This window comes from Eschrichtius robustus, chromosome 13, assembly GCF_028021215.1.
Source record: "Eschrichtius robustus isolate mEscRob2 chromosome 13, mEscRob2.pri, whole genome shotgun sequence".
Classification (NCBI taxonomy): Eukaryota; Metazoa; Chordata; class Mammalia; order Artiodactyla; family Eschrichtiidae; genus Eschrichtius; species Eschrichtius robustus.
Window position 1 is genome coordinate 92,807,418 of NC_090836.1, and position 26,443 is coordinate 92,833,860.

Below are 26,443 nucleotides of genomic sequence, written 5' to 3' on the forward strand. Positions count from 1 at the left end.
TTTAACATAAATGGGTGTTGAATTTTGTTGAAAGCTTTCTCTGCATCGATTGAGATGATCATAAGGTTTTTCTCCTTCAAGTTGTTAATATGGTGTATCACATTGATTGATTTGCGTATATTGAAGAATCCTTGCATTCCTGGAATAAACCCCACTTGATCATGGTGTATCATTCTTTTAATGTGCTGTTGGATTCTGTTTGCTAGTATTTTGTTAGGATTTTTGCACCTATGTTCATCAGTGATATTGGCCTGTAGTTTTCTTTCTTTGTGACATCTTTGTCTGGTTTTGGTATCAGGCTGATGGTGGACTCGTAGAATGAGTTTGGGAGTGTTCCTTCCTCTGCTACATTTTGGAAGAGTTTGAGAAGGATAGGTGTTAGCTCTTCTGTAAATGTTTGATAGAATTCGCCTGTGAAGCCATCTGGTCCTGGGCTTTTGTTTGTTGGAAGATTTTTAATCACAGTCTCAATTTCAGTGCTTGTGATTGGTCTGTTTATATTTTCTATTTCTTCCTGTTTCAGTCTCAGAAGGTTCTGCTCTTCTAAGAATTTCTGCATTTCTTCCAGGTTGTCCATTTTATTGGCATATAGTTGCTTGTAGTAATCTCTCATGATCCTTTGTATTTCTGCAGTGTCACTTGCTACTTCTCCTTTTTCATTTCTAATTCTCTTGATTCGAGTCTTTTCCCTTTTTTTCTTGATGAGTCTGGCTAATGGTTTATCAATTTTGTCTTCTCAAAGAACCAGCTTTTAGTTTTATTGATATTTGCTATCATTTCATTTATTTCTGATGTGATCTTTATGATTTCTTTCCTTCTGCTTACTTTGGGGTTTTTTTGTTCTTCTTTCTCTAATTGCTTTAGGGGTAAGGTTAGGTTGTTTATTTGAGATGTTACTTGCTTCTTGAGGTAAGATTGTATTGCTATAAACTTCCCTCTTAGAACTGCTTTTGCTGAATCCCATAGGTTTTGGGTCATCGTGTTTTCATTGCCATTTGTTTCTAGATATTTTTTGATTTCCTCTTTGCTTTCTTCAGTGATATCTTGGTTATTTAGTAGTGTATTGTTTAGCCTCCATGTGTTTGTATTTTTTACAGATTTTTTCTTGTAATTGATATCTAGTCTCATAGCATTGTGGTCGGAAAAGATACTTGATACGATTTCAATTTTCTTAAATTTACCAAGGCTTGATATGTGACCCAAGATATGATCTATCCTGGATAATGTTCCATGGGCACTTGAGCAGAAAGTGTATTCTGTTGGTTTTGGATGGAATGTCCTATAAATATCAATTAAGCCCATCTTGTTTAATGTGTAATTTAAAGCTTGTGTTTCCTTATTTATTTTCATTTTGGATGATCTGTCCGTTGGTGCAAGTAGGGTGTTTAAGTCCCCTACTATGATTGTGTTACTGTTGATTTCCCCTTTTATGGCTGTTAGCATTTGCCTTATGTATTGAGGTGCTCCTATGTTGGGTGCATAAATATTTACAATTGTTATAGCTTATTCTTGGATTGATTCCTTGATCATTATGTAGTGTCCTTCTTTGTCTCTTGTAATAGTCTATTTTCAAGTCTATTTTGTTTGATATGAGAATTGTTACTGCAGCTTTCTTTTGATTTCTATTTGCATGGAATAACTTTTTCCATCCCCTCACTTTCAGTCTGTATGAGTCCCTAGGTCTGAAGTGGGTCTCTTGTAGGCAGCATATATACGGGTCTTGTTTTTGTATCCATTCAGCCAGTCTATGTCTTTTGGTGGGAGCATTTAATCCATTTACATTTAAGGTAATTATCGATATGTTTGCTCCTATTACCATTTTCTTAATTGTTTTGGGTTTGTTTTTGTAGGTCTTTTCCTTCTCTTGTGTTTTCTGCCTAGAGAAGTTCCTTTAGCATTTGTTGTAAAGCTGGTTTGGTGGTGCTGAATTCCCTTAGCTTTTGCTTGTCTGTAAAGGTTTTAATTTCTCGGTCAAATCTGAATGAGATCCTTGCTGGGTAGAGTAATCTTGGTTGTAGGTTTTTCCCTTTCATCACTTTAAATATGTCCTGCCACTCCCTCTGGCTTGCAGAGTTTCTGCTGAAAGATCAGCTATTAACTTTATGGGGATTCCCTTGTATGTTATTTGTTGCTTTTCCCTTGCTGCTTTTAATATCTTTTGTTTGTATTTAATTTTTTACAGTTTGATTAATACGTGTCTTGGTGTGTTTCTCCTTGGATTCATCCTGTATGGACTCTCTGAGCTTCCTGGACTTGACTATTTCCTTTCCCATATTAGGGAAGTTTTCAGCTATAATCTCTTAAAATATTTTCTCAGTCCCTTTCTTTTTCTCTTTTTCTTCTGGGACCAATTCGAATGTTGGTGCATTTAATGTTGTCACAGAGGTGTCTGAGACTGTCCTCAATTCCTTTCATTCTTTTTTCTTTATTCTGCTCTGTGGTAGTTATTTACACTATTTTATCTTCCAGGTCACTTATCCTTTCTTCTGCCTCAGTTATTCTGCTATTGATTCCTTCTAGAGAATTTTTAATTTCACTTATTGTGTTGTTCATCACTGTTTATTTGCTCTTTAGTTCTTACAGGTCCTTGTTAAATGTTTCTTGTATTTTCTCCACTGTATTTCCAAGATTTTGGGTCATCTTTACTATCATTACTCTGAATTCTTTTTCAGGTAGACTGCCTATTTCCTCTTCATTTGTTTGGTCTGGTGGGTTTTTCCTTGTTCCTTCATCTGCTGTGTATTTCTCTGTCTTCTAATTTTGCTTAACTTACTGTGTTTGGTGTCTCATTTTGCAGGCTACAGGTTCGTAGTTCCCATTGTTTTTGGTGTCTGCCCCCAGTGGGTAAGGCTGATTCAGTGGGTTGTGTAGGTTTCCTGGTGGGGGGGACTGGTGCCTGTGTTCTGATGGATGAGGCTGGATTTTGTCTTTCTGGTGGGCAGGACTGCGTCCGGTGGTGTGTTTTGGGGTGTCTGTGAACTTTTTATGATTTTAGGCAGCCTCTCTGCTGATGGGTGGGGTTGTGTTCCTGTCTTGCTAGTTGTTTGGTATGGGGTGTCCAGCACTGGAGCTTGCTGGTCGTTGAGTGGAGCTGGGTCTTAGCATTGAGACGGAGATCTCTGGGAGAGCTCTTGCCGACTGATATTACGAGGGGCCGGGAGGTCTCTGGTGGACCAATGTCCTGAACTCGGCTCTCCCACCTCAGTGGCTCAGGCCTGACACCTGGTCGGAGCACCAAGACCCTGTCAGCCACACGGCTGGGTCATCCTGGAGAAGATGGACTGAAGGCAGGAGAAAGCTAGAGGATAGGAGACCTGTCAGAAGGCTTGTTTGATGAAATCAGGCAAAGGATGGTGACATTCTGTACCTAGGCTGTACTTGCAAAGTGGAAAAGGGTGCCTCGGGAAGCCGGAGTGTGCATTTCCGCCTTTTTGCACTGACTGATCTGGAGTGCTGAACAAGCCAGGAAAGTGCCCTTAGCAGATGTCAGATTGGGGCCCCAGGTTCAGCTCCAGAAGCCCACTTTGCTGCAAGTAAGCCTTTGGCCTCTTGGATGGCCTCTTGGGCAAGGCACTGCTCCACTCACCATACCTGTTTTGAGGCCAGAACTTGACACTATGGCAATAGGGTCTTCTTAAAGGGAAGGTGTTTGTCCATATGAATACAAATACTAACCTGACTATTCAGCATGGCTTTCTTCCAAAAGCTTTAAATTAAGGCTGCACATTTATTATTTATGCCTTTACAACAACTTCCCCAGATTGCTAGAATCAGATATTATTTCCAAATTTTTATGGAAAACTACGGCACCCAAGGGTCAAGCTGACTCATGATCGGCAGCCACACCTTAACTAAGATGCAGACCCCGCCTCCCAGGTGATGGGCATGCCCTCCTCCATGCCATCAGGAAGCCTGGAGGGGACGCAGCAGGTAGCAGAGAGAGCACAGACTCCAGAGCCAAACAGTTTGGGTTCAGCCATGCTGTGCAATAGCTCTTTGATCATGGGAAGTTATTTAACCTCTCTTGGACCCAGTTTATTTTGATTTTCAAATGTGCAAAGTTTCTAGCTCAGTGCCTGGAACAGAAGAAGTACTTAAGAAACAGTAGTTACTTTCCCTTTGCTTTACAAATACTCATTTTATCTGCCTGCCTCCTTCCCATCTCCATGTGGATGTCCAGTTAGGTATTTCAAATTTAAAAACGCCCCAAACCAAACTCCTGATCATCCCCCGTAACCTGTTCTTCTTGCAGCCTTTTCCATCTCACATTTGCCACCTCACCCTTCCAGCTACCTTGGGGCATCCTCCACTCCTGTGCCCCTGCTCCCCACATCCAATCAACAGGATATCCTGACTATCTGACCTTCAAAATGTACCTAATATGATGACGTCTTTCACCCCTACTGCCGCATCCAGGTCTGAGTCCACAACATGGCTCACCTGGACGATTGCAACCATCTCAGAAATCATTTCCGTGGCCAGGATGATGCATTAAAAATGTAAATCAGATCACCTCACTCCTCTGCTCAAAGCCAGACATCAGCTTCCCATATCTCTGAAAGGAAAGACAAAATCCTCCCACTGTCCTACAAAGGTCCCCATGATCTGACCTCACCAGCCCCCACCCCTCTCCTGGGCTCACTCTGCTCTGTTCTGAACTCCATCTGAGTCCTCAAATAAGTCAGGCCACATCACTCCTGAAACTTCACACTTGCTGTTCCTTCTGGCTAGGACACTATTCCTACCCTTCCTCTAGACAGCTGGCATGCCTGTCATCTCAACTTCTTCAGATTTTTGCTTAAATGTCACTTTTCATGTAAGATCTTCCATTATGACCCTATTTGCATATTAAAATAATACACACACACACACACACACACACACACACACACACACACACACACAGAGGCATCCCTTATCTCCTTTCTCTAATTTCCACCTGAGCACTATTCACCACCTAATACACTATATATTTTATTTATTTATTTTTTTGTTTATCGTCTCTCTCCCCCTATTCACATATACACTCAAATGAATAGGGATTGAACTTGATTTATTCTTGCAACACTCCCAACAGTCAGCAAACTATTTGGCAGCTAGTAGGAGCTCAGTAAATGTGACTCCTAATTCTAGCCATCAATGGCATGTCCGATTCTTCCTATTAAGAATCAGAGGCTCTGAAAATCCTCCAGCAGGTAGAGCAGGCTTGATAAGGGTGCAGATGCTGAGGGGGGAGCATCTGCAACTTAGGCGAAGTCAGGGCTCAGGGAGCACGTGCACATCCCCAAGAGGCACACAAAGCTGCCCACGGCAGAGGCTGAGGATGGTCTAAGTCCTCACAAAAAGCTTCTTACTAGGTTCTCCACGTAATGACTTTAGGTAAGGGCGATTTCACAGCATCCTTAAGGAGTCAAGCCTATATGGGACTGAACACAAGAGCCACTGCAGCCCCAGGTAACTAGCTGTTCCAAACCAGAGAAAAACCAACAAGGCCAAACTGCATCAACATCACTCAAAACGTTTACAGTGAAGATGTCAACTGCGATTGCCTTTATGAGAGGGGAACTCTCCCTCTTGGATCAGAGCATTCTACATTCATGGGTCTGTCCTAAGGGACTTTCTTCCTGTACCATGACCTGGCTTCTAATCATTCCAGTTTAGAAAGAAAGAACCACACACAAACACACACACACACACACACACACACACACACACACACACACAAAACAAACCCTGTACAAAAGAGTACCGTATGAAAAAGATAAAAGAGCTTATTTTCTTTTCGCTTCCATATTTTCCCAGAAAAGTTAGGGTGGTCATGGGAAAACCTCAGATGTTTTATACTCACTCCTTTGATGCTGATAGATAAAAGCGGAAGACAGTATGCCTTGTTAGTGAGCTCCTTGAAGGCAGGTGTCCTGTTCTAACAACAGCATCTAATATATTCCAGTGGAGGCCTAACTAATGCTAGAAATGGACCAGTGAGAGAATGAACAAATAAACGAAGCCTATTAAATCAACTCCACGCATTCAAATTTCCCCTGCTATGACCTTGACCCATATATTCTGCTCTGCCCCAGAAACTGCCTTGAGTCTCAGAGCCCTCCTCCAAATCGAAATCCCTGGGCCAGCTCTGGGAGCAAAAAGAGCCTTGGGAGCCTTCCCTTCCACAGATGATATGGGACGGGTACGATTTAACACCAGCATTATTACTGTTGTTATGATTGGCGACAGAACCCCACCAGCACTGTGGCAGGTCCTGGCTGGAACAGAATAAAAGCGATTTCCTAGTTACAAGGCTACAATTAGTGGCCACCTGTTCCAGGATTTTGTTGAGTTACACTTATCCAGGGGACACTTGCAGTTCTGAATGAATATTTCAGAGTGAGTTTCTTGGGAAGCAGACTCCAGGATGGGAGCGAGCACGCAGGAGGTTAACTTAGGGAGAGCTCTTGGAACAGCACCTATGAAAGGGAAGGAACACCAGCAGGGCTGGGCAGAGGGAGAAATGGAGCTGCCAGGCGGACTCCAGGGAAGGCTACAGTGGATCCTGCAAGATCCCACATCCATCAGTTGGTCCACGATGTGGGGTGCCCCAGGAAGGGGGCACGGCCCCAGGCAAGGTGACTCTCTTCGCCTAAGATCATCCCGAAAGGGGGCTGAGAGCTGAGCCCATCTGCAGGCAATGCTCCCAGCAGCTGGAGGAAGAAGCCCTTTATTCCAGAGGGGAATGTGGGCATCCACCGCGCACAACCACTACTCTTATCCGGCAAGACAGACACGATCATCACCTCTGCTGTGATACTGTCCCAGCTTTAGCCCCTTCAGGAGAGGTGGTAACTCTCACTCCCCTTCACTGCTCATCTTACAGCCAGAGCCCACTCCTTACAGCCAGTGACGCCCAGTGGGGACGCAATAAGCGCCTGTTAAATAAATACATCACTGAATACCGAACATCAGCATGAAAACAGGAATAAAATATGGGGTTGGCCAAAAAGTTCGTCTAGGTTTTTCCATAACATCTTAACGGAAAAACCCGAAAGAACTTTTTGGCCAACTCAACCACATAACTATAGAAAAACTGTCGCCAGTGAGTTCAATGTAATCAGAAAAACCCAGCAGATCTGATAGGGGGACTCGAAAAGAGATGCACAGGGAAGCCAACACACAGGCATTCTGGTCTCAGCTCTGGGTGGAACCTTGCATCCTACCAAGCTTCTGTTCCTTGACTTGTGAAATAAAAAGACAGATCCAAACATTCTATGAAGAAGAGATCAGAAAGCTGAGACACACTCCATTTCAACAGCTTTGCTAAATGACTAGTAAAACTAGTGCCATTATTGACACGAGTAAGGAAAGTTTTGATCCTGACAAGGAAAAGAGTCCAAGGGTCAGAGTGCTTCCCCCCATGGTGTGCTGAGGACTTTTTTCAATTACCCCAGAGCTGGGAGGCCCCCAGAAGGAAGCAGGCAGAGATGGGAGTGGGTGAGGAATTTACTCTTCTGTCCATGAACGGAAACAGAAACCAACTGGAATATCCCCTGATTCGTGAAAATGCTGTGATTTAAAATCACTAAGCAGTATTTCACCTTCATAGGATAAGGAGCTATAGAAAAGAGGCAGGAGGGATTTTAAACACAGAAGCCAGAGTGCAGAAGCCAGAAGAAAAAAATCTCACTGCCATATTTATCTCTCATGGTATTTGTCTAATACTGAGAATATAAAATTAAAAAATTATGCAGTTTTAAGGAAGACCCCTGGAAGAGGGGTATTAAATAATAGTCCAAGGTTTGTGCTAACTTGCCACTTCTCTCATGCATCCACACCAAAGTTACGTACACCCATCGGGCTCACAATTTCCCACCTCATACTCGCACATACCTTGGGGCAGTGACAAGAGCTACAGAAACTAACTAGATTAGAAGGAACGTCTTAAAAAGCTAAACTTATATACTTCTTTAAAACGATAAACCACAACATTAATGGAAGCCATAAGAACATTTGCAAACACTCTATAATCAATGCCCATCCACCACCTCACAGGCTTTCTCAGCAATCAAAGTATCATTTGATAAAAAGAGAAAACTGATAAATGCATGTCTCCACACCAGGAAGTCAACTCAATTATCTGCATACAAAATACACACATTTGATATTTGTCTCTTACCAAGCAATTCAGCAACCCTCAACTGGGTTCTTCCTACGAACACAGATCTTACCTCTTCAATTATTAAAGAAACACAAGCAAATTCCAGTTTAACATGTTTCAAATGGCAGTACTAAAACTGATGCTCAATTCTATTTATAATTCCTTGTCTGTTTCATCAGAAGGACCTCACTAAGAGTTGACCTCACATTGGGAAAAAAAAAATCACTATTCTTGACATGCTGACATCTTCAAAGACACCAGAAAAAAAAATGAGCTACCATTACCTTTGAACTTGTGGAACACAGCCCAGAGCTCTGCAATATCGGTGGCAAAGGTGATGTCTGTGTCAAGGACGATGACCCTCTCCAGGTTGGCAGGAAGAGTCTTGGTGAGGACAAGCTTCATCAGACCGTAAATCCCAGAGTAATGTTTGTTGGGGATCCAGGAAACTTCAGACTAGACAGGGCAGTGAAGAGAGGGAGTAGGAGAAAGGAAAACAAATCACTACATTAATTTTTTTGCATAACCATTATAAGTAGTGCCTGGTACATAAAAAGCATCGAATAAAAATTTGTTGAGTAAATGAATGAATATTTTCTTAAAGACCTGTTCATGTAACTTCATGGCATATGAAGTTCTTTTGGAATAAAATGTATCCGAATCAAGGGAGAAGGAAAGTACTGTTTATGAAATAACTATCACATGCAAACACTATGTTCAGATTTTTAAAAATAAGATCTTTGTTATTATAGAAATTATATAGGCTCATTGGAGGAAATAAGAATATGCACAAAACAAGAAATAAAGGTTTCAAAAATTGAATCATACTGTATATATTTTTTGCAACCAGTACCTAATTGTTCCTGGGTAGATATATTTCTTTAAGTCATATTCCATTTCTGTGTCATTAAAAATGACTATTCAATGGTACTGTTATGCTTATCTATTTTGTTAAAGCTGTAAAGGAGCTGGTCATCATCTTAAGATCTGAGGTCTGAGGACTTCGAGTAATTCCCTCCAGTGGGTTTTATATAACTCTTTTTCATGTAAGCCTTGGCCTTGGGAACTCAGCTCACTTTCCTCTCTCCCCTGAGAATTTGCCTGAACTGAAGCTTGGCAATCATCGGCCCATGCTGCAGAGCCGTGCTATTTAATCAGACCTTTGATTAACTTATTCATCTATTTTGGTTACCATCAAAGCAGGAGAGCTTGGTGGAGACCAAACACCAGCACGTTGGGTTAAGCCATCTAATTAGATGGCTCCAACTCCTGACTTTATTTTTTACACACACGCAAGGCACTCAGATGCATTACAGAACAGTAGGACTACAGGAATAAAATAATATTAACATGAGCCCAGGCTTGAATGTCGCCCCAAGTCCCCGACTTAATACATAATCAATTAAGTTAGAGTGTTCAATTAGAGGTAAAGGAAGCATTTGAATGAGTTTGTATTCAGAAAGAAAATCCCAGAAAGAAAACTAAGGAATCTATAGGGGGAAAGAACGTGTGGTGAGAAGCAGATGCATTTGTCATAAATGGCTCCTTCTCTTAGAAGCAGCATGGAACACGCTCTGCCTCTGTCCAAATCCTGCTCTTCCTCCGAGTTCCAACTTAGAAGGTACCCTCCAGCAGCCCCTCCCCGCTGCCCGAGGCTGGGCGAGGGTTCCCAAAGCAAGCTGTTTCCCTTCTTCCAGCACAGCAAGCCATCGTGCTGTGTCTAATTTTCCATGTCTCCCTCCTGCTCTGGACTGGAACTCCTTGAGGCAGGGACAATGTCATTTGTATTATGGTAACAACGCAGTCATTTCTCAAAAAATGTCTGATCACGTGCATGACTGCAGAGTTAGCCAGGCCTGGGTTCAAATGCTACCTTTGGCATTTTCCTCAACTAGGAGAAGAGGTATCTGTAATTGCTAGGGTCCAGGTCAGCACAGTACACTGGAAGAGGCACAGCTTGTTGAGCCCCAGAGCCTGGGCTTTAGCACCAGTTCCACTTCCAATAAGCTGTGTGACCTCAGGCAAGTCATTTAACCTCCATAAGCCTCAGTTTTCTCATCTGCAAAATGGGAGCTTAAGACACTCACATCACAATATTGCTGGGAGGATTACAAAGCATCCAGTATCCATAAAGCCCACTTCCCTTCCCCTAGTGAATGTGTGTCAGCACTTCCCAGGCTCAGATGATTCAGGATTTGGAGCATGATAAGTTATTGTACCTTTGACAGTAAAGGGGAAGTAGGGAATAGAGACTGTTTTGACAGGGAAAATAAATCACCCATCTCTTTTTCCTATATTTCTATATAAAAGATTAGTAAATCACAAACTGGGATCTACTGGGAAACGTGAAGCCCCCTCTGGTGGATCTCCAAATTGGACTGCACATCCTTGGTTTTAGGAGGAAAGAAAGAAATGGGTGAGAGTGGTCACCCATATAACCTTTCGGGGCACTCTCAGTAGCAATCCACACTGCTACTGATCTCACTTCCACCCTACAATAAACTTCAGTCTAACCAGGGACATGAAGTCTTGGGGTCAACGGGGAGAAGTCCATCCTCAGAGGCAAGGTGCAGAAACCTGGAGGGCATCATGCAGACTGACCCCAGAGAACCCTGTAGAAACACCACCGCCTAGCCAAGCAATATCCTAGAGTGTTCTTCATCACTCAGCACGCGAAAGGGTTCATGTAATTAAAACAATAATAAGAATGAAAGTTAGGTTTATGTTAATGGAAAGATTATTATCCTTGCAATGGCTGTTAATAATTCTAAGCAGCATGTTCTGACATTTAATTAGCAAAAAAATCCAACTGTGCTCAAGAATACCACCTAATGCACTTACATAAAGGAACAAAAGCAATCCCAGGTTTTAAGGGTTGCTGTGTAAAGTAGGGGGTGGTGGGTGCTGTCAAGGGGAAATTCACCTTCCCAAAGTGGCCACGTCCTTGGGGGCATGGACCCCAAGGGGAGTTTCTGTGAAGTGCTGCAAGTGATTCTAGGGTTCATGTGATGCTGGGTGGTCCAAAGAAAAGTTACTCAGGAAATCTGACCAGAACAGTGACATGAGGATGGAGGTAAAGGGCTGACAGAATACACATCCCCAAAGGTGAGTGCTTAAAACCCGGGGCGTGAAGGAAAGTGATATCTCAGGGGTGAGGCTGGTTTCTGACCTTTGATAAACAAGGGAAAGCAGGGAAAGAGGCTGGTTTTGTCAGGAAATGATCCCTATTTCTTCTTAAAGGCATTGTTTTTAAGGAGGCATTGGGATGCTCCCGTAATGATCACAACAGAAAATACTATCTAGCATTTGCTGAGTGTTTACTGGGTGTCAGGCATTGTGGGAAGAGCTTTCTATGTGCTACCTTATTTACATCCCTTCCAACTAGTCTAAAGGTCAGATATTATTACCTCAGTACCTGAAATTTGGGGGATGAGGACCGAGTCCTTCCCCTTACCTCATATTTCAGTCCCCCAGCCCTAGATATTCTACTCTGAAATGATGCCAGTGTTTCTTTCTTCTTCACCCTTCCCGCAGCCCCGGGCCTATTCAGACGTGCTCTCCGCTCCTGGATTAGTTACTGTAGGGCCATAGCCAAGCCCCTGCCTCAACCCAGCCAAATCTATGTTCGTCAAGAAGCAGTTTTTCAAGGCAAGTAGGTACAAAGACTTTGGAGTTGGATACTCCTGGCTCTGAAGTCTCTCTGGGCCTTAATTTACTCATCTGAAAAATAGGGATAATAGTAGCATATCCTGCTCCCTTCCTAAGGAGTTGCTCTATTTGTAAGCTGTAAGCTTTCCTCATTATTCTGGAAATATTTATTACTCAAAATACATTTCTTATCCCTACCAACATTTTCCTATGGATTACAAATCACCGTGACCCATTTTTTAAAATTAAAAAGGAAAAACCATCCTAGACGCAGAATGTCTGAAAAGTCATTTGCCTTTCATGTCGTTTCTGAGTGGTCGTCTTGGCAACCAACCTGTATGTTCAGAACATAACTGTTGAGAAATGGAGGGTGAGGAGCTCGGATGGGGTGGGGACTCCGGAGAGTGCCACGCGGGGTCATGAACTGAGCATAAGCTTGGGAGTCTGAATGGCCAGATTCCCACTGGTAGGCTCATCTCTCTAATCCTCAAACTCCTCACCCATGAAATAGAGAACATAAATACAGATCCCATGAGTTTTGCAAAAGCATTAAATGAGGCAAGAGAACTAGGGGGCCCGGTTCAGTGTTCGCTATATCATAAGCGCTCAATATTAGCTTTTCACGCACTCCAGAGTCTGACTGCCTGGGTTTGAATCCTGGCTCCATCACTCACTGGCTGGGTCACTTTGGGCAAGTAACTAACCCTCAATGTACCTTTGTTTTCTCGTCTGTAAAATGGGCATCCTCACAGAACATACTCTATAGGCTTTTGAGAATTCTGATGCTGTATATAGGTACTGGCTATTATTTTTAATTGTTAATATTGTTACCAATTCTATTTAGAGCGACAGAAAAGATGAGATTCTTACCTACTAGATAAAGTCATCTGCATTTGTATTTACCCTTGCCAGCAAAAAATATGCTCCAGTTTAGCTCAGTTGGAATCATTTAAATCAGCATTTACAGAACACTTAATATGGGTCAGGTACGGAGGAGGGGCTAGGGACCAGCATCCACAACGAATAAAACATGGCTGGTGCTTGAGGAGTCTATGGCCTAGTGTATATTCATTATCCTTTACTGCATAACAATTTACCTCAAGACACAGCAGCTTAAAACGGCGATACTTATTACCTCGCACAGTTTCTGTGTTAGGAATTTGGGAGCGTATCTGCTGGGTGGCTCTGGCTCAGGATTCCTCATGAGGTTGTAGTAAGGACGTCGGTTGAGCCTACAGACATCTAAATGCTTGGGATCTGCTTCAAGAAGGCTCACTCCTCCACGCCTGAGAGGTGATGCCGGCTGTTAGCAGGAAGCCTCAGTTCTTCGCCACGTGGACCACCCCATAGGGCTGTCTGGACGCCGTTACAACATGGCAGCTGGCTTCTCCCAGCGTGAGTGATCCAAGAGAGAACAAGAAAGAAGCTAGGATGTCTTCTATGACTTGGCCTCAGAAGTTACATGGTGTCATTTCGGCCATGTCTTACTGATTATACAGCTCAGCCCTGGGCAACGTGGGAAGGGACTAGACAAGAGGGTGAGTACCAGGGGATGGGATAATCGAGGGCTATCTTGGAAACTGGCTACCACATCTGTGATATTACGATGGTAAGAACTGGACTATGATACCTCCAGGTATATGTACAGCAGTGATCTAGAAGAAGGACAGTCAAGGTGGGGTGGTTGGAAGTGAGGGAGAATAATCAGAGATGTCTGGAAAAGATGAGCCTTACATTTGATCTTGACAAATCAGGTGAAAATCGAGTTTTTCAAATATTGGGAGAAAAGCAGGATGGGAGAGGTATTGGTATCAGTGAAGGCACAGAGATATAAATAAACAGTCGTGTGTGTATATGTGTGTGTGTGTGTGTGTGTGTGTGTAAAATAACTACAATCTGGTATGTCCAGATAAAGCTTGAAGCTGGAAGTGATGGGAAAGGCTGTGGGGAAGGAGGAAAGGGTGAGACGTTAGAGAATACTGTATGAAGTACAGTATATGGAGAATATGTATAAAGAACTCTGGCCAACATCCTAAGGTCAGTGGGAAGCAACAAAAAGGTTTTCATTAGCAAAGACACATAATCTCAACTGTATTTTTGGAATATACTCTAGCAACCCATGGAAGAGAAAGTTTGATGGGCATCAAAACCTTGGAAGACACCTACAGAAAATGCAGATTCCCAGGGTCATAGCCAGAGGTGATGACTCATCAGGTCTGGGGTAGGGCCCAGAAATCTGTATTGTTAACCAGATGTCCATGGAATTCCTTTTTTTTTTTTTTTTTAACTTTTTACCTTATACAGGAATATAGTTGATTAACAATGTTGTGATAGTTTCAGGTGTACAGCAAAGTGGTTCCGTTATACATTTTCCCATTTAGGTTGTTACATAACATGGAGCAGATTTTCCTTTGCTATATAGTAGGTCCTCGTTGGTTATCCATTTTAGATATAGCAGTGGACTACACCCTAAGAAACAGTAATTTAGGAGATACAGTAGGCACTGGATTTCTCAAGGCCTGTTGGCTGATCATTTATATTGGATCATCAACCAGCTTATTGTTCAGAAACAAGATATAGAATAGCCCTAAACTTAAGAGTCCCACCTGAACTTGACAGGGTTGGATGTATAGGGAGAGAGGATCTTTCTCAAAGACTAACAAAAGAAAGTGTTGGTGGAAGATCGCCATTCTTTAGATGGCCCTATGCTTCATGGCACGAAGGTTTCCTGACTGTTCTACTTTCTAAACTCAGAAATCCCATTTCGGTAAAAGCAGCTCTAGGTCAGCTCCTGTGAAATTCTGAGTAACCAGTACCAACAGGAGAGCTAAATTACACATTTCACATCTTCCCACAATGGAGTCTTGGAGGAAAACCTTGTAAGAGCCCTAAGTCGGTCTTTACAGGTAACAGCAATCCTACTAGGCGTCAATGAACATTTATTTAGAAAATAAAACCCCAGCCCAAAGTGAGTTATCTGGCTTTCACCTGAAATGCTCATTATTCAGAAATCTACTGAGCAGCCGTCTTCCACGAGCATAATTAATTCGAGAATGATGACAAAGGCACAGTGAATCAAGAGGAATGTGATCACGAATCTATAAACATGTTCCTCCTCATATCAGTGGCCACAAAACCCCTTCCTCTCTCATGCCTGTCAAGAAGCATCCTCTATTTAGCTCTGTGAAGCCTGGGGGGATTGGTCCCTGGAGCATTTAGGGATCGTCTGAACCTCGCTGAGTACTTTACGTTATGAAATGGAGCATTTCAAAGCACTGGGAGTTCTGATTTGTGAACTGGACCGTTACAGTGGTTTAATTTCCTGAAATATTGCTGCCTTCTTAACTAATAGATTTTTCAATGCACTGAGGAGAAAATTGCATTAGCTCCTGCATAGCCTGGACTTAATATTTTTAGAAGCTGCAATTCTTCTTATTACAGTGTGTGGTATGTATTTATGTATGTCTACTTAGCACAGTGTCTGACACACAGAGGCACTCAATGAAAAGTTTTGAAAAACCAAAACAATACATGTAAACAAGCAATGCTTACTGAGAACCATTCCTTGTGAGGGGAATACACTGGTGGAACTGCTTCATTCATTCATTCAAACACCAGATGAATGCTTGGAGGGGAAGACAGGACAGTACAATTTGGGGAGAGAGAAAAACAATTTCAAAAAGCATTATTACAGCATTCCCATTAGTGGTTTACCTTGATGGGGGCTGGAGGAGGTAGGGTAATGGAATGCGAAGACATCCAGATATCTTTGGTGATACTGTTCTAGTTCTAAGTCAGATGGCATGGTGTCTTATTGGTTTATATCATAACCTCTTTATCTTCAATCTTCAACTGTGTGTATGTGCGTGCATGTACAAATTGACATCATGAGGAGCCAAGGGGCAAGAATGTGATGGAGAATGAACCCAGGAATAAAGCGGACCCAGCTAAAAGTCACAAATACACACACACACACACTCTCAGCATCTGCTAAGAATGGAGGCAATCATTTTTCTAGTAAATGCAAAGAAAAAAAAACACTCTTCTCCTCTTACCATAAACTACTTTTTAGCATTCATTCTTCTTTTTTTTCTTTTTTGATATTCAATTTTTGAGCTTTAATGGACATTAAACATGACATAAACTAAGGATTTAGGTATAAAATACCTATTTTTGCCAGACAAAGATGTCACAAAGAAAGAAAACTACAGGCCAATATCACTGATGAACATAGATGCAAAAATCCTCAACAAAATACTAGCAAACAGAATCCAACAGCACATTTAAAGAATCATACACCATGATCAAGTGGGGTTTATTCCAGGAATGCAAGGATTCTTCAATATACGCAAATCAATCAACGTGATACACCATATTAACAAATTGAAGGAGAAAAACCATGTAATCATCTCAATAGATGCAGAGAAAGCTTTCGACAAAATTTAACACCCATTTATGATAAAAGCCGTGCAGAAAATAGGCATAGAGGGAACTTTCCTCAACATAATAAAGGCCATATATGCAAACCCACAGCCAACATTGTCCTCAATGGTGAAAAACTGAAACCACTTCCACTAAGATCAGGAACAAGACAAGGTTGCCCACTCTCACCACTATTATTCAACATAGTTTTGGAAGTGTTAGCCACAACAATCAGAGAAGAAAAAGAAATAAAAGGAATCCAAATCGGAAAAGAAGAAGTAAAGCTGTCACTGTTTGCAGATGACATGATACTATACATAGAGAATCCTAAAGATGCTACCAGAAAACTACTAGAGCTAATCAATGAATTCGGTAAAGTAGCAGGATACAAAACTAATGCACAGAAATCTCATGCATTCCTATACACTAATGAGGAAAAATCTGAAAGTGAAATTAAGAAAACACTCCCGTTTACCATTGCAACAAAAAGAATAAAATATCTAGGAATAAACCTACCTAAGGAGACAAAAGACCTGTATGCAGAAAATTATAAGACATTGATGAAAGAAATTAAAGATGATACAAATAGATGGAGACATATACCATGTTCTTGGATTGGAAGAATCAACATTGTGAAAATGACTCTACTACCCAAAGCAATCTACAGATTCAATACAATCCCTATCAAACTACCACTGGCATTTTTCACAGAATTAGAACAAAAAATTTCACAATTTGTATGGAAACACAAAAGTCCCCAAATAGCCAAAGCAATCTTGAGAACGAAAAATGAAGCTGGAGGAATCAGGCTCCCTGACTTCAGACTATATTACAAAGCTACAGTAATCAAGACAGTTTGGTACTGGCACAAAAACAGAAATATAGATCAATGGAACAGGATAGAAAGCCCAGAGATAAACCCACACACATATAGTCACCTTATCTTTGATAAAGGAGGCAAGCATATACAGTGGAGAAAAGACAGCCTCTTCAATAAGTGGTGCTGGGAAAACTGGACAGGTACATGTAAAAGTATAAAATTAGGGGCTTCCCTGGTGGCGCAGAGGTTGAGAGTCTGCCTGCCAATGCAGGGGACACGGGTTCGAGCCCTGGTCTGGGAAGATCCCACATGCCGTGGAGCAACTGGGCCCGTGAGCCACGACTACTGAGCCTGCGCGTCTGGAGCCCGTGCTCTGCAACAAGAGAGGCCGCAACAGTGAGAGGCCCGCGCACCACGATGAAGAGCGGCCCCCGCTCGCCGGAAGTGGAGAAAGCCCTCACACAGAAACGAAGACCCAACACACCCAAAAATAAATAAATAAATAAATTTATAAAAAAAAAAAAAGTATAAAATTAGAACACTCCCTAACACCATACAGAAAAATAAACTCAAAATGGATTAAAGACCTAAATGTAAGGCCAGACACTATCAAACTCTTAGAGGAAAACATAGGCAGAACATTCTATGACATAAATGACAGCAAGATCCTTTTTGACCCAGCTCCTAGAGAAATGGAAATAAAAACAGAAATAAACAAATGGGACCTAATGAAACTTAAAAGCTTTTGCACAGCAAAGGAAACCATAAACAAGACCAAAAGACAACCCTCAGAATGGGAGAAAATATTTGCAAATGAAGCAACTGACAAAGGATTAATCTCCAAGATTTACAAGCAGCTCATGCAGCTCAATAACAACAAAAAAAAAACAACCCAATCCAAAAAAGGGCAGAAGACCTAAAAAGACATTTCTCCAAAGAAGATATACAGATTGCCAACAAACACATGAAAGAATGCTCAACATCATTAATCATTAGAGAAATGCAAATCAAAACTACAATGAGATATCATCTCACACTGGTCAGAATGGCCATCATCAAAAAATCTAGAAACAATAAATGCTGGAGAGGGTGTGGAGAAAAGGGAACACTCTTGCACTGTTGGCGGGAATGTAAATTGATACAGCCACTATGGAGAACAGTATGGAGGTTCCTTAAAAAACTAAAAATAGAACTACCATACAACCCAGCAATCCCACTACTGGGCATATACCCTGAGAAAACCATAATTCAAAAAGAGTCATGTACCAAAATGTTCATTGCAGCTCTATTTACAATAGCCAGGACATGGAAGCAACCTAAGTGTCCATCATCGGATGAATGGATAAAGAAGATGTGGCACATATATACGATGGAATATTACTCAGCCATAAAAAGAAATGAAATGGAGGTATTTGTAGTGAGGTGGATGGAGTTAGAGTCTGTCATACAGAGTGAAATAAGTCAGAAAGAGAAAAACAAATACAGTATGCTAACACATATATATGGAATCTAAGGAAAAAAAAAAAAGGTCATGAAGAACCTAAGTGGCAAGATGGGAATAAAGACACAGACCTACTAGAGAATGGACTTGAGGATATGGGGAGGGGGAAGGGTAAGCTGTGACAAAGAGAGAGAGTGGCAGGGACATATATACACTACCAGATGTAAAATAGATAGCTAGTGGGAAGCAGCCACATAGCACAGGGAGATCAGCTCGGTGCTTTGTGACCACCGAGAGGGGTGGGATAGGGAGGGTGGGAGGGAGGGAGATGCAAGAGGGAAGCGATATGGGAACATATGTATATGTATAACTGATTCACTTTGTTATAAAGCAGAAACTAACACACCATTGTAAAGCAATTATACTTCAATAAAGATGTTAAAAAAATAAATAAATAAAATACCTATTTTTGGAGGTGCCTTTTAAGATTCTGAAAGGAAGTTCAAGATACCATTTATGTTTCCTTTCACTGTTGTTCTGTTTATCTATTTCTACATTACCACCATTTTATATTGATTCTTTTTTTAAAATTTAATTTTATTTATTTTTTTATACAGCAGGTTCTTATTAGTCATCCATTTTACACACATCAGTGTATACATGTCAATCCCAGTCGCCCAATTTATCACACCACCATCCCCACCCACTGCCGCTTTCCCCCCTTGGTGTCCATACGTTTGTTCTCTACATCTGTGTCTCAGTTTCTGCCCTGCAAACAGGTTCATCTGTGCCACTTTTCTAGGTTCCACATATATGTGTTAATATACGATATTTGCTTTTCTCTTTCTGACTTACTTCACTCTGTATGACAGTCTCTAGATCCATCCACGTCTCTACAAATGACCCAATTTTTTTCATTTTTATGGCTGAGTAATATTCTATCGTATATACGTACCACATCTTCTTTATTCATTCGTCTGTCGATAGGCATGTAGGTTGCTTCCATGACCTGGCTATTGTAAATACTGCTGCAGTGAATATTGCAGGGCATATGTCTTTTTGAATTATGGTTTTCTCTGGGTATATGCTCAGTAGTGGGATTGCTGGATCATATGATAATTCTATTTTTACTTTTTTAAGGAACCTCCATACTGTTCTCCATAGTGGCTGTATCAATTTACATTCCCACCAACAGTGCAAGAGGGTTCCCTTTTCTCCACACCCTCTCCAGCATTTGTTATTTGTAGATTTTCTGATGATATCCATTCTAACTGGTGTGAGGTGATACCTCATTGTAGTTTTGATTTGCATTTCTCTAATAATTAGTGATACGGAGCAGCTTTTCATGTGCTTCTTGGCCATCTGTATGTCTTCTTTGGAGAAATGTCTATTTAGGTCTCCTGCCCATTTTTGGATTCGGTTCTTTGTTTTTTTAATATTGAGCTGCATGAGCTGTTTATATATTTTGGAGATTAATCATTTGTCCATTGATCCGTTTGCAAATATTTTCTCCCATTGTGAGGGCTGTCTTTTCGTCTTGTTTATGGTCTCCTTTGCTGTGCAGAAGCTTTGAAGTTTCATTAGGCCCCATTTGTTTATTTTTGTTTTTATTTCCATTACTCTAGGAGGTGGATCAAAAAACATCTTGCTGTGATTTTGTCAGAAAGTGTTCTTCCTATGTTTTCCTCTAAGAGTTTTATAGTGTCTGGTCTTACATTTAGGTCTCTAATCCACTTCGAGTTTATTTTTGTGTATGGTGTTAGGGAGTGTTCTAATTTCATTCTTTTACATGTAGCTGTCCAGTTTTCCCAGCACCACTTATTGAAGAGACTGTCTTTTCTCCATTGTATATCCTTGCCTCCTTTGTCATAGATTAGTTGACCATAGGTGCGTGGGTTTATCTCTGGGCTTTCTATCTTGTTCCATTGATCTATGTTTCTGTTTTTGTGCCAGTACCATATTGTCTTGATTACTGTAGCTTTGTAGTATAGTCTGAAGTCAGGGAGTCTGATTCCTCCAGCTCCGTTTTTTTCCCTCAAGACTGCTTTGGCTATTCCGGGTCTTTTGTGTCTCCATACAAATTTTAAGATGATTTGTTCTAGTTCCGTAAAAAATGCCATTGGTAATTTGATAGGGATTGCATTGAATCTGTAGATTGCTTTGGGTAGTATAGTCATTTTCACAATGTTGATTTTCCCAATCCAAGAACATGGTGTATCTCTCCATCTGTTGGTATCATCTTTAATTGCTTTCGTCAGTGTCTTATAGTTTTCTGCATACAGGTCTTTTGTCTCCCTAGGTAGGTTTATTCCTAGGTATTTTATTCTCTTTGTTGTAATGGTAAATGGGAGTGTTTCCTTAATTTCTCTTTCAGATTTTTCATCATTAGTGTATAGGAATGCAAGAGATTTCTGTGCATTAATTTTGTATCCTGCAACTTTACCAAATTCATTGATTAGCTCTAGTAGTTCTCTGGTGACATCTTTAGGATTCTCTATGTATAGTATCATGTCATCTGCAAACAGTGACAGTTTTACTTCTTCTTCTCCAATCTGTATTCCTTTTATTTCTTTTTCTTCTCTGACTGCCGTGGCTAGGACTTCCAAAACTATGTTGAATAATAGTAGTGAGAGTGGACATCCTTGTCTTGTTCCTGATCTTAGAGGAAATGCTTTCAGTTTTTCACCATTGAGAATGATGTTTGCTGTGGGTTTGTCGTATATGGCCTTTATCACGTTGAGGTAGGTTCCCTCTATGCCCACTTTCTGGAGAGTTTTTAACATAAATGGGTGTTGAAATTTGTCAAAAGCTTTTTCTGCATCTATTGAGATGATCATATGGTTTTTATTCTTCAATTTGTTAACATGGTGTATCACATTGATTGATTTGCGTATATTGAAGAATCCTTGCATCCCTGGGATAAAGCCCACTTGAGCATTGTGTATGATCCTTTTAATGTGTTGTTGGATTCTGTTTGCTAGTATTTTGTTGAGGATTTTTGCATCTATATTCACCAGTGATATTGGTCTGTAATTTTCTTTTTTTGTAGTATCTTTGTCTGGTTTTGGTATCAGCGTGATGGTGGCCTCATAGAATGAGTTTGGGAGTGTTCCTTCCTCTGCAATTTTTTGGAAGAGTTTGAGAAGGATGGGTGTTAGCTCTTCTCTAAATGTTTGACAGAATTCACCTGTGAAGCCACCTGGTCCTGGACTTTTGTTTGTTGGAAGGTTTTTCATCACAGTTTCAATTTCATTACTTGTGATTGGTCTGTTCACATTTTCTATTTCTTCCTGGTTCAGTCTTGGAAGGTTATACCTTCCTAAGAATTTCTCCATTTCTCCCAGGTTGTCCATTTTATTGGCATAGAGTTGCTTGTAGTAGTCTGTTAGGATGCTTTGTATTTCTACGGTGTCTATTGTAACTTCTCCTTTTTCATTTCTAATTTTATTGATTTGAGTCCTCTCCCTCTTTTTCTTGATGAGCCTGGCTAATGGTTTATCAATTTTGTTTATCTTCGCAAAGAACCAGCTTTTAGTTTTATTGATCTTTGCTATTGATTTCTTTGTTTCTATTTCATTTATTTCTGCTCTGAGTTTTATGACTTCTTTCCTTCTGTTAACTTTGGGTTTTGTTTGTTCTTCTTTCTCTAGTTCCTTTAGGTGTAAGGTTAGATTGTTTACTTGAGATTTTTCTTGTTTCTTGAGGTAGGCTTGTATAGCTGTAAACTTCCCTCTTAGAACTGCTTTTGCTGCATCCCATAGGTTTTGGATCATCGTGTTTTCATTGTCATTTGTCTCTAGGTATTTTTTGATTTCCTCTTTGATTTCTTCAGTGATCTTCTGGTTATTTAGTAACGTATTGTTTAGTTTCCATGTGTTTGTGTTTTTTACGTTATTTTCCCTGTAACTGATTTCTAATCTCATAGCGCTGTGGTCAGAAAAGATGCTTGATATAATTTCAATATTCTTAAATTTACTGAGGCTTGATTTGTGACCCGAGATGTGATCTATCCTGGAGAATGTTCTGTGCGCACTTGAGAAGAAAGTGTAATCTGCTGTTTTTGGATGGAATGTCCCATAAATATCAAGTAAATCTATCTGGTCTACTGTGTCATTTAAAGCTTGTGTTTCCTTATTAATTTTCTGTTTGGATGATCTGTCCATTGGTGTAAGTGAGGTGCTGAAGTTCCCCACCATTACTGTGTTACTGTCGATTTCCTCTTTTATAGCTGTTAGCAGTTGCCTTATGTATTGAGGTGCTCCTATGTTGGCTGCATATACATTTATAATTGTTATATCTTCTTCTTGGATTGATCCCTTGATCATTATGTAGTGCCCTTCCTTGTCTCTTGTAACATTCTTTATTTTAAAATCTGTTTTATCTGCTATGTGTATTGCTACTCCAGCTTTCTTTTGATTTCCATTTGCATGGAATATCTTTTTTCCATCGCCTCACTTTCAGTCTGTATGTGTCCCTGGGTCTGAAGTGGGTCTCTTGTAGACAGCATATATAAGGGTCTTTTTTTTGTATCCATTCAGCGAGCCTGTGTCTTTTGGTTGGATCATTTAATCCATTCATGTTTAAGGTAATTATCGATATGTATGTTCCTATTACCATTTTCTTAATTGTTTTGGGTTTGTTTTTGTAGGTCCTTTTCTTCTCTTGTGTTTCCCACTTAGAGAACTTCCTTTAGCATTTGTTGTAAAGCTGGTTTGCTGGTGCTTAGTTCTCTTAGCTTTTGCTTGTTTGTAAAGCTTTTGATTTCTCCACTGAATCTGAATGAGATCCTTGCCAGTTAGAGTAATCTTGGTTGTAGGTTCTTCCCTTTCATCATTTTAAGTATATCATGCCACTGCTTTGTAGCTTGTAGAGTTTCTGCTGAGAAATCAGCTGTTAACTTTATGGGAGTTCCCTTGTATGTTATTTGTCGTTTTTCACTTGCTGCTTTCAATAATTTTTCTTTGTCTTTAATTTTTGGCAATTTGATTACTATGTGTCTTGGCATGTTTCTTCCTGGGTTTATGCTGTATGGGATTCTCTGAGCTTCCTGGACTTGGGTGGCTATTTCCTTTCCCATGTTAGGGAAGTTTTCGACTATGATCTCTTCAAATACTTTCTCGGGTTCTTTCTCTCTCTCTTCTCCTTCTGGGACCCCTATAATGCGAATGTTGTTGCATTTAATGTTGTCCCAGAGGTCTCTTAGGCTGTTTTCATTTCTTTTCATTCTTTTTTTTTATTCTGTTCCGTGGCAGTGAATTCCACCATTCTGTCTTCCAGGTCACTTATCCGTTCTTCTGCTTCAGTTATTCTGCTATTGATTCCTTCTAGTGTAGTTTTCATTTCAGTTATTGTATTGTTCATCTCTGTTTGTTTTTTCTTTAATGTTTCTAGATCTTTGTTAATCATTTCTTGCATCTTCTCGATCTTTGCCTCCATTCTTTTTCCAAGGTCCTGGCTCATCTTCACTATCATTATTCTGAATTCTTTTTCTGGAAGGTTGCCTATCTCCACTTCATTTAGTTGTTTTTCTGGGGTTTTCTCTTGTTCCTTCATCTGGTACATAGCTCTCTGCCTTTTCATCTTGTCTATCTTTCTGTGAATGTGGTTTTTGTTCCACAGGCTGCAGGATTGTAGTTCTTCTTGTTTCTGCTGTCTGCCCTCTCAGCATTCATTCTTAAAAAATGCAAAATTGTTGCTTCTTGCAACAAAAGCAAAAATTGCTTCTTGGGGGGAAAACAAAAAATCTTGGATATTACTGTGATTTGTTATTAAAATGTAATGGGGGGAGTACAATTTAAATATATCTAAAAAGGCTCCTGGGGGTGGGTAATAATAAATTTTTCAAAAGGTTGAAAAACTTCACTCTATAGGAGTATATGACACCAAATAAGCCACAAAACACACAAGAAGTGTGCAAAAATAGATAAATAACCCCAAACCTGAGTCCAGACATTTGCATCTGCTGAGTATAGCAGTTCTTCCTGCCTTCCTAAATTTAATCAGAAGGCAGTTTAATCATAAAACATGACAGTGATCTGTTCTCAAGTTCACCTGGAGATTTGAGGACACTTTACCCATTCTCACCCTCTTACCCTCCATTCCTCCTCCTCCACTCTCACCACCTCCTTCACAGGGAACCATCTAAAGGACAGCCTCAGAGGCTGCAATTAACGTGGCCCCATGCTGCTCTGCATTAATGAAGGGCTTTTTGCTTTCAGAGGGCTCTATAATCCTTTGGAGGTGAAGCCTTTGCCGGTGACACTCTCTGTTCCCAGCTCCAGGGATCCACCCTACAGGTCAACTTTACTCAAAACGCAGGGGAGGGCCAACGACAAGCAGGGAAGGAGGGTTAAGGAGGATGAACCAGAGGTGCCACTTAATTAATTTCTGGTTGGTTTAAAAGTTATTTTCTTTTAATGAAACATGGAAGGCAAAACTCTCCTGGTGTAGCAAAAAGATCCAAAAGTAAACCTGTCAATGACAATCAGAATTTCTCTCAGCTCACAGCTAAAAATGAGCCTCTTCACTGGTCACCCCTGAAAAGATGATGCCTTTACTCAATTCTTGTATTGCATCTAGGAAATATTAAGTAAAGGTTTTATTATAATTTCAAATATTTTAGCCTTGGCCTTGAAAGCCTTGTTTCAAGATGACTTAAGACTGTAGTTATATTGGCATTCACCCCCCGCCCCATAACAGGCCCTTACTATTTATATGAAGGGTTGTCAAGGAAACCAGGTGTTGAGGATATAGCTGTCTAACTTGTCTAGATTTAGAACTGATCATACGTGAGAATGCAGAAGGGAAAAGAATGTCACCCTTAGAAAGTACTATAGACAATGGTGCATGCTACAAGATAATTCTATTTAAGCCTTTACTTCCACTTGGGGATTTGGCTACTGATCAAAGGAATTCCTAATGCTTTAAATCCCCCTTCAAAAAAAAAAAATCACCTAATTCTGAAAAAGACTCATTTATCTAAACATTCCTTGTGTGTGCAAACTCTGTACTAGATGTTAACGAAAAAAATAATAAATGTGGAACGTTCCTATTTCCTAGGAGATCACAGTTAAAAAGAAAAGAATATTATTATATTTATGATAATGACAATAATACCACATTTGTTGATTACTCACTTTGTAGTATACACTATAAGCAATTTACAAATATTATCTTTTAAGTCACACAATATCCCTAATAAAGTAGACATCAAGGAAGTCACACAATCTTAAACAATTACAGGAGCTGGAACCGAAAATCTGATTTGCCTCGTTCCAAAAATCTTAATCATTTTGGAAACTGACTCAAATAAGATATTCAAAAGAAAAATAAGATATTCAAATGATCATTAGGCAGTGAAAGCTATAGATAAAGTCTTACTAGGAAGCTTGGGATGGAGCCCTAATTGCACCTGGAAATGGGAAGTAAAATCAGCAAAGGGGAAGGTGACTCCTATATCGAGCTCATATTTGCAGCACAAATGAACACTGCAACAGAGTGACAGTCAATGCAACTCAATGAGGAGTCACCAACCTTCTCAGCACAAATGTTTCTCCAACATCTGCAGGATGGCAAGTGGCCAGTAACATTCTGCTACGAAAACTGTTAATAACACCCAAATAAAAAAAAGCAGAAAGAGAAGCTTGAAAAATAAGTCTAGATCCAGAAAGACCATTAGAATGGATTCTGTTTTTTTATTGAAGTATAGTTGATTTACAATGTTGTGTTAGTTTCAGGTGTACAGCACAGTGATTCAGTTACACATACATATATACTCTTTTCCAGATTCTTTTCCCTTATGGTTATTACAAAATGTTGAATAGAGTTCCCTGTGCTATACAGTAGGTCCTTGTTGTTTATCTATTTTATATATAGTAGTGTGTATCTGTTAATCCTTAGCACCTCAAGAGGGTGCCAGAGAAAAATCTCGGCCTCTGATGCTTGGCCTTTTTTACATGAGCAA

At 40.4% G+C, this 26,443-nt stretch overlaps 1 protein-coding gene across 3 annotated transcripts in view; it reads right to left on the reverse strand.

Annotated features, from left to right (window-relative positions):
- LARGE1 (LARGE xylosyl- and glucuronyltransferase 1) overlaps positions 1-26,443 on the reverse strand; it is a 603,452-nt gene that overhangs the window by 236,203 nt on the left and 340,806 nt on the right. For all 3 annotated transcript variants that reach the window (XM_068561740.1, XM_068561739.1, XM_068561741.1), the window contains one exon: positions 8,434-8,605. In XM_068561740.1, the coding sequence (XP_068417841.1) occupies positions 8,434-8,605 (172 nt within the window). The remainder of the gene's footprint in view (positions 1-8,433; positions 8,606-26,443) is intronic.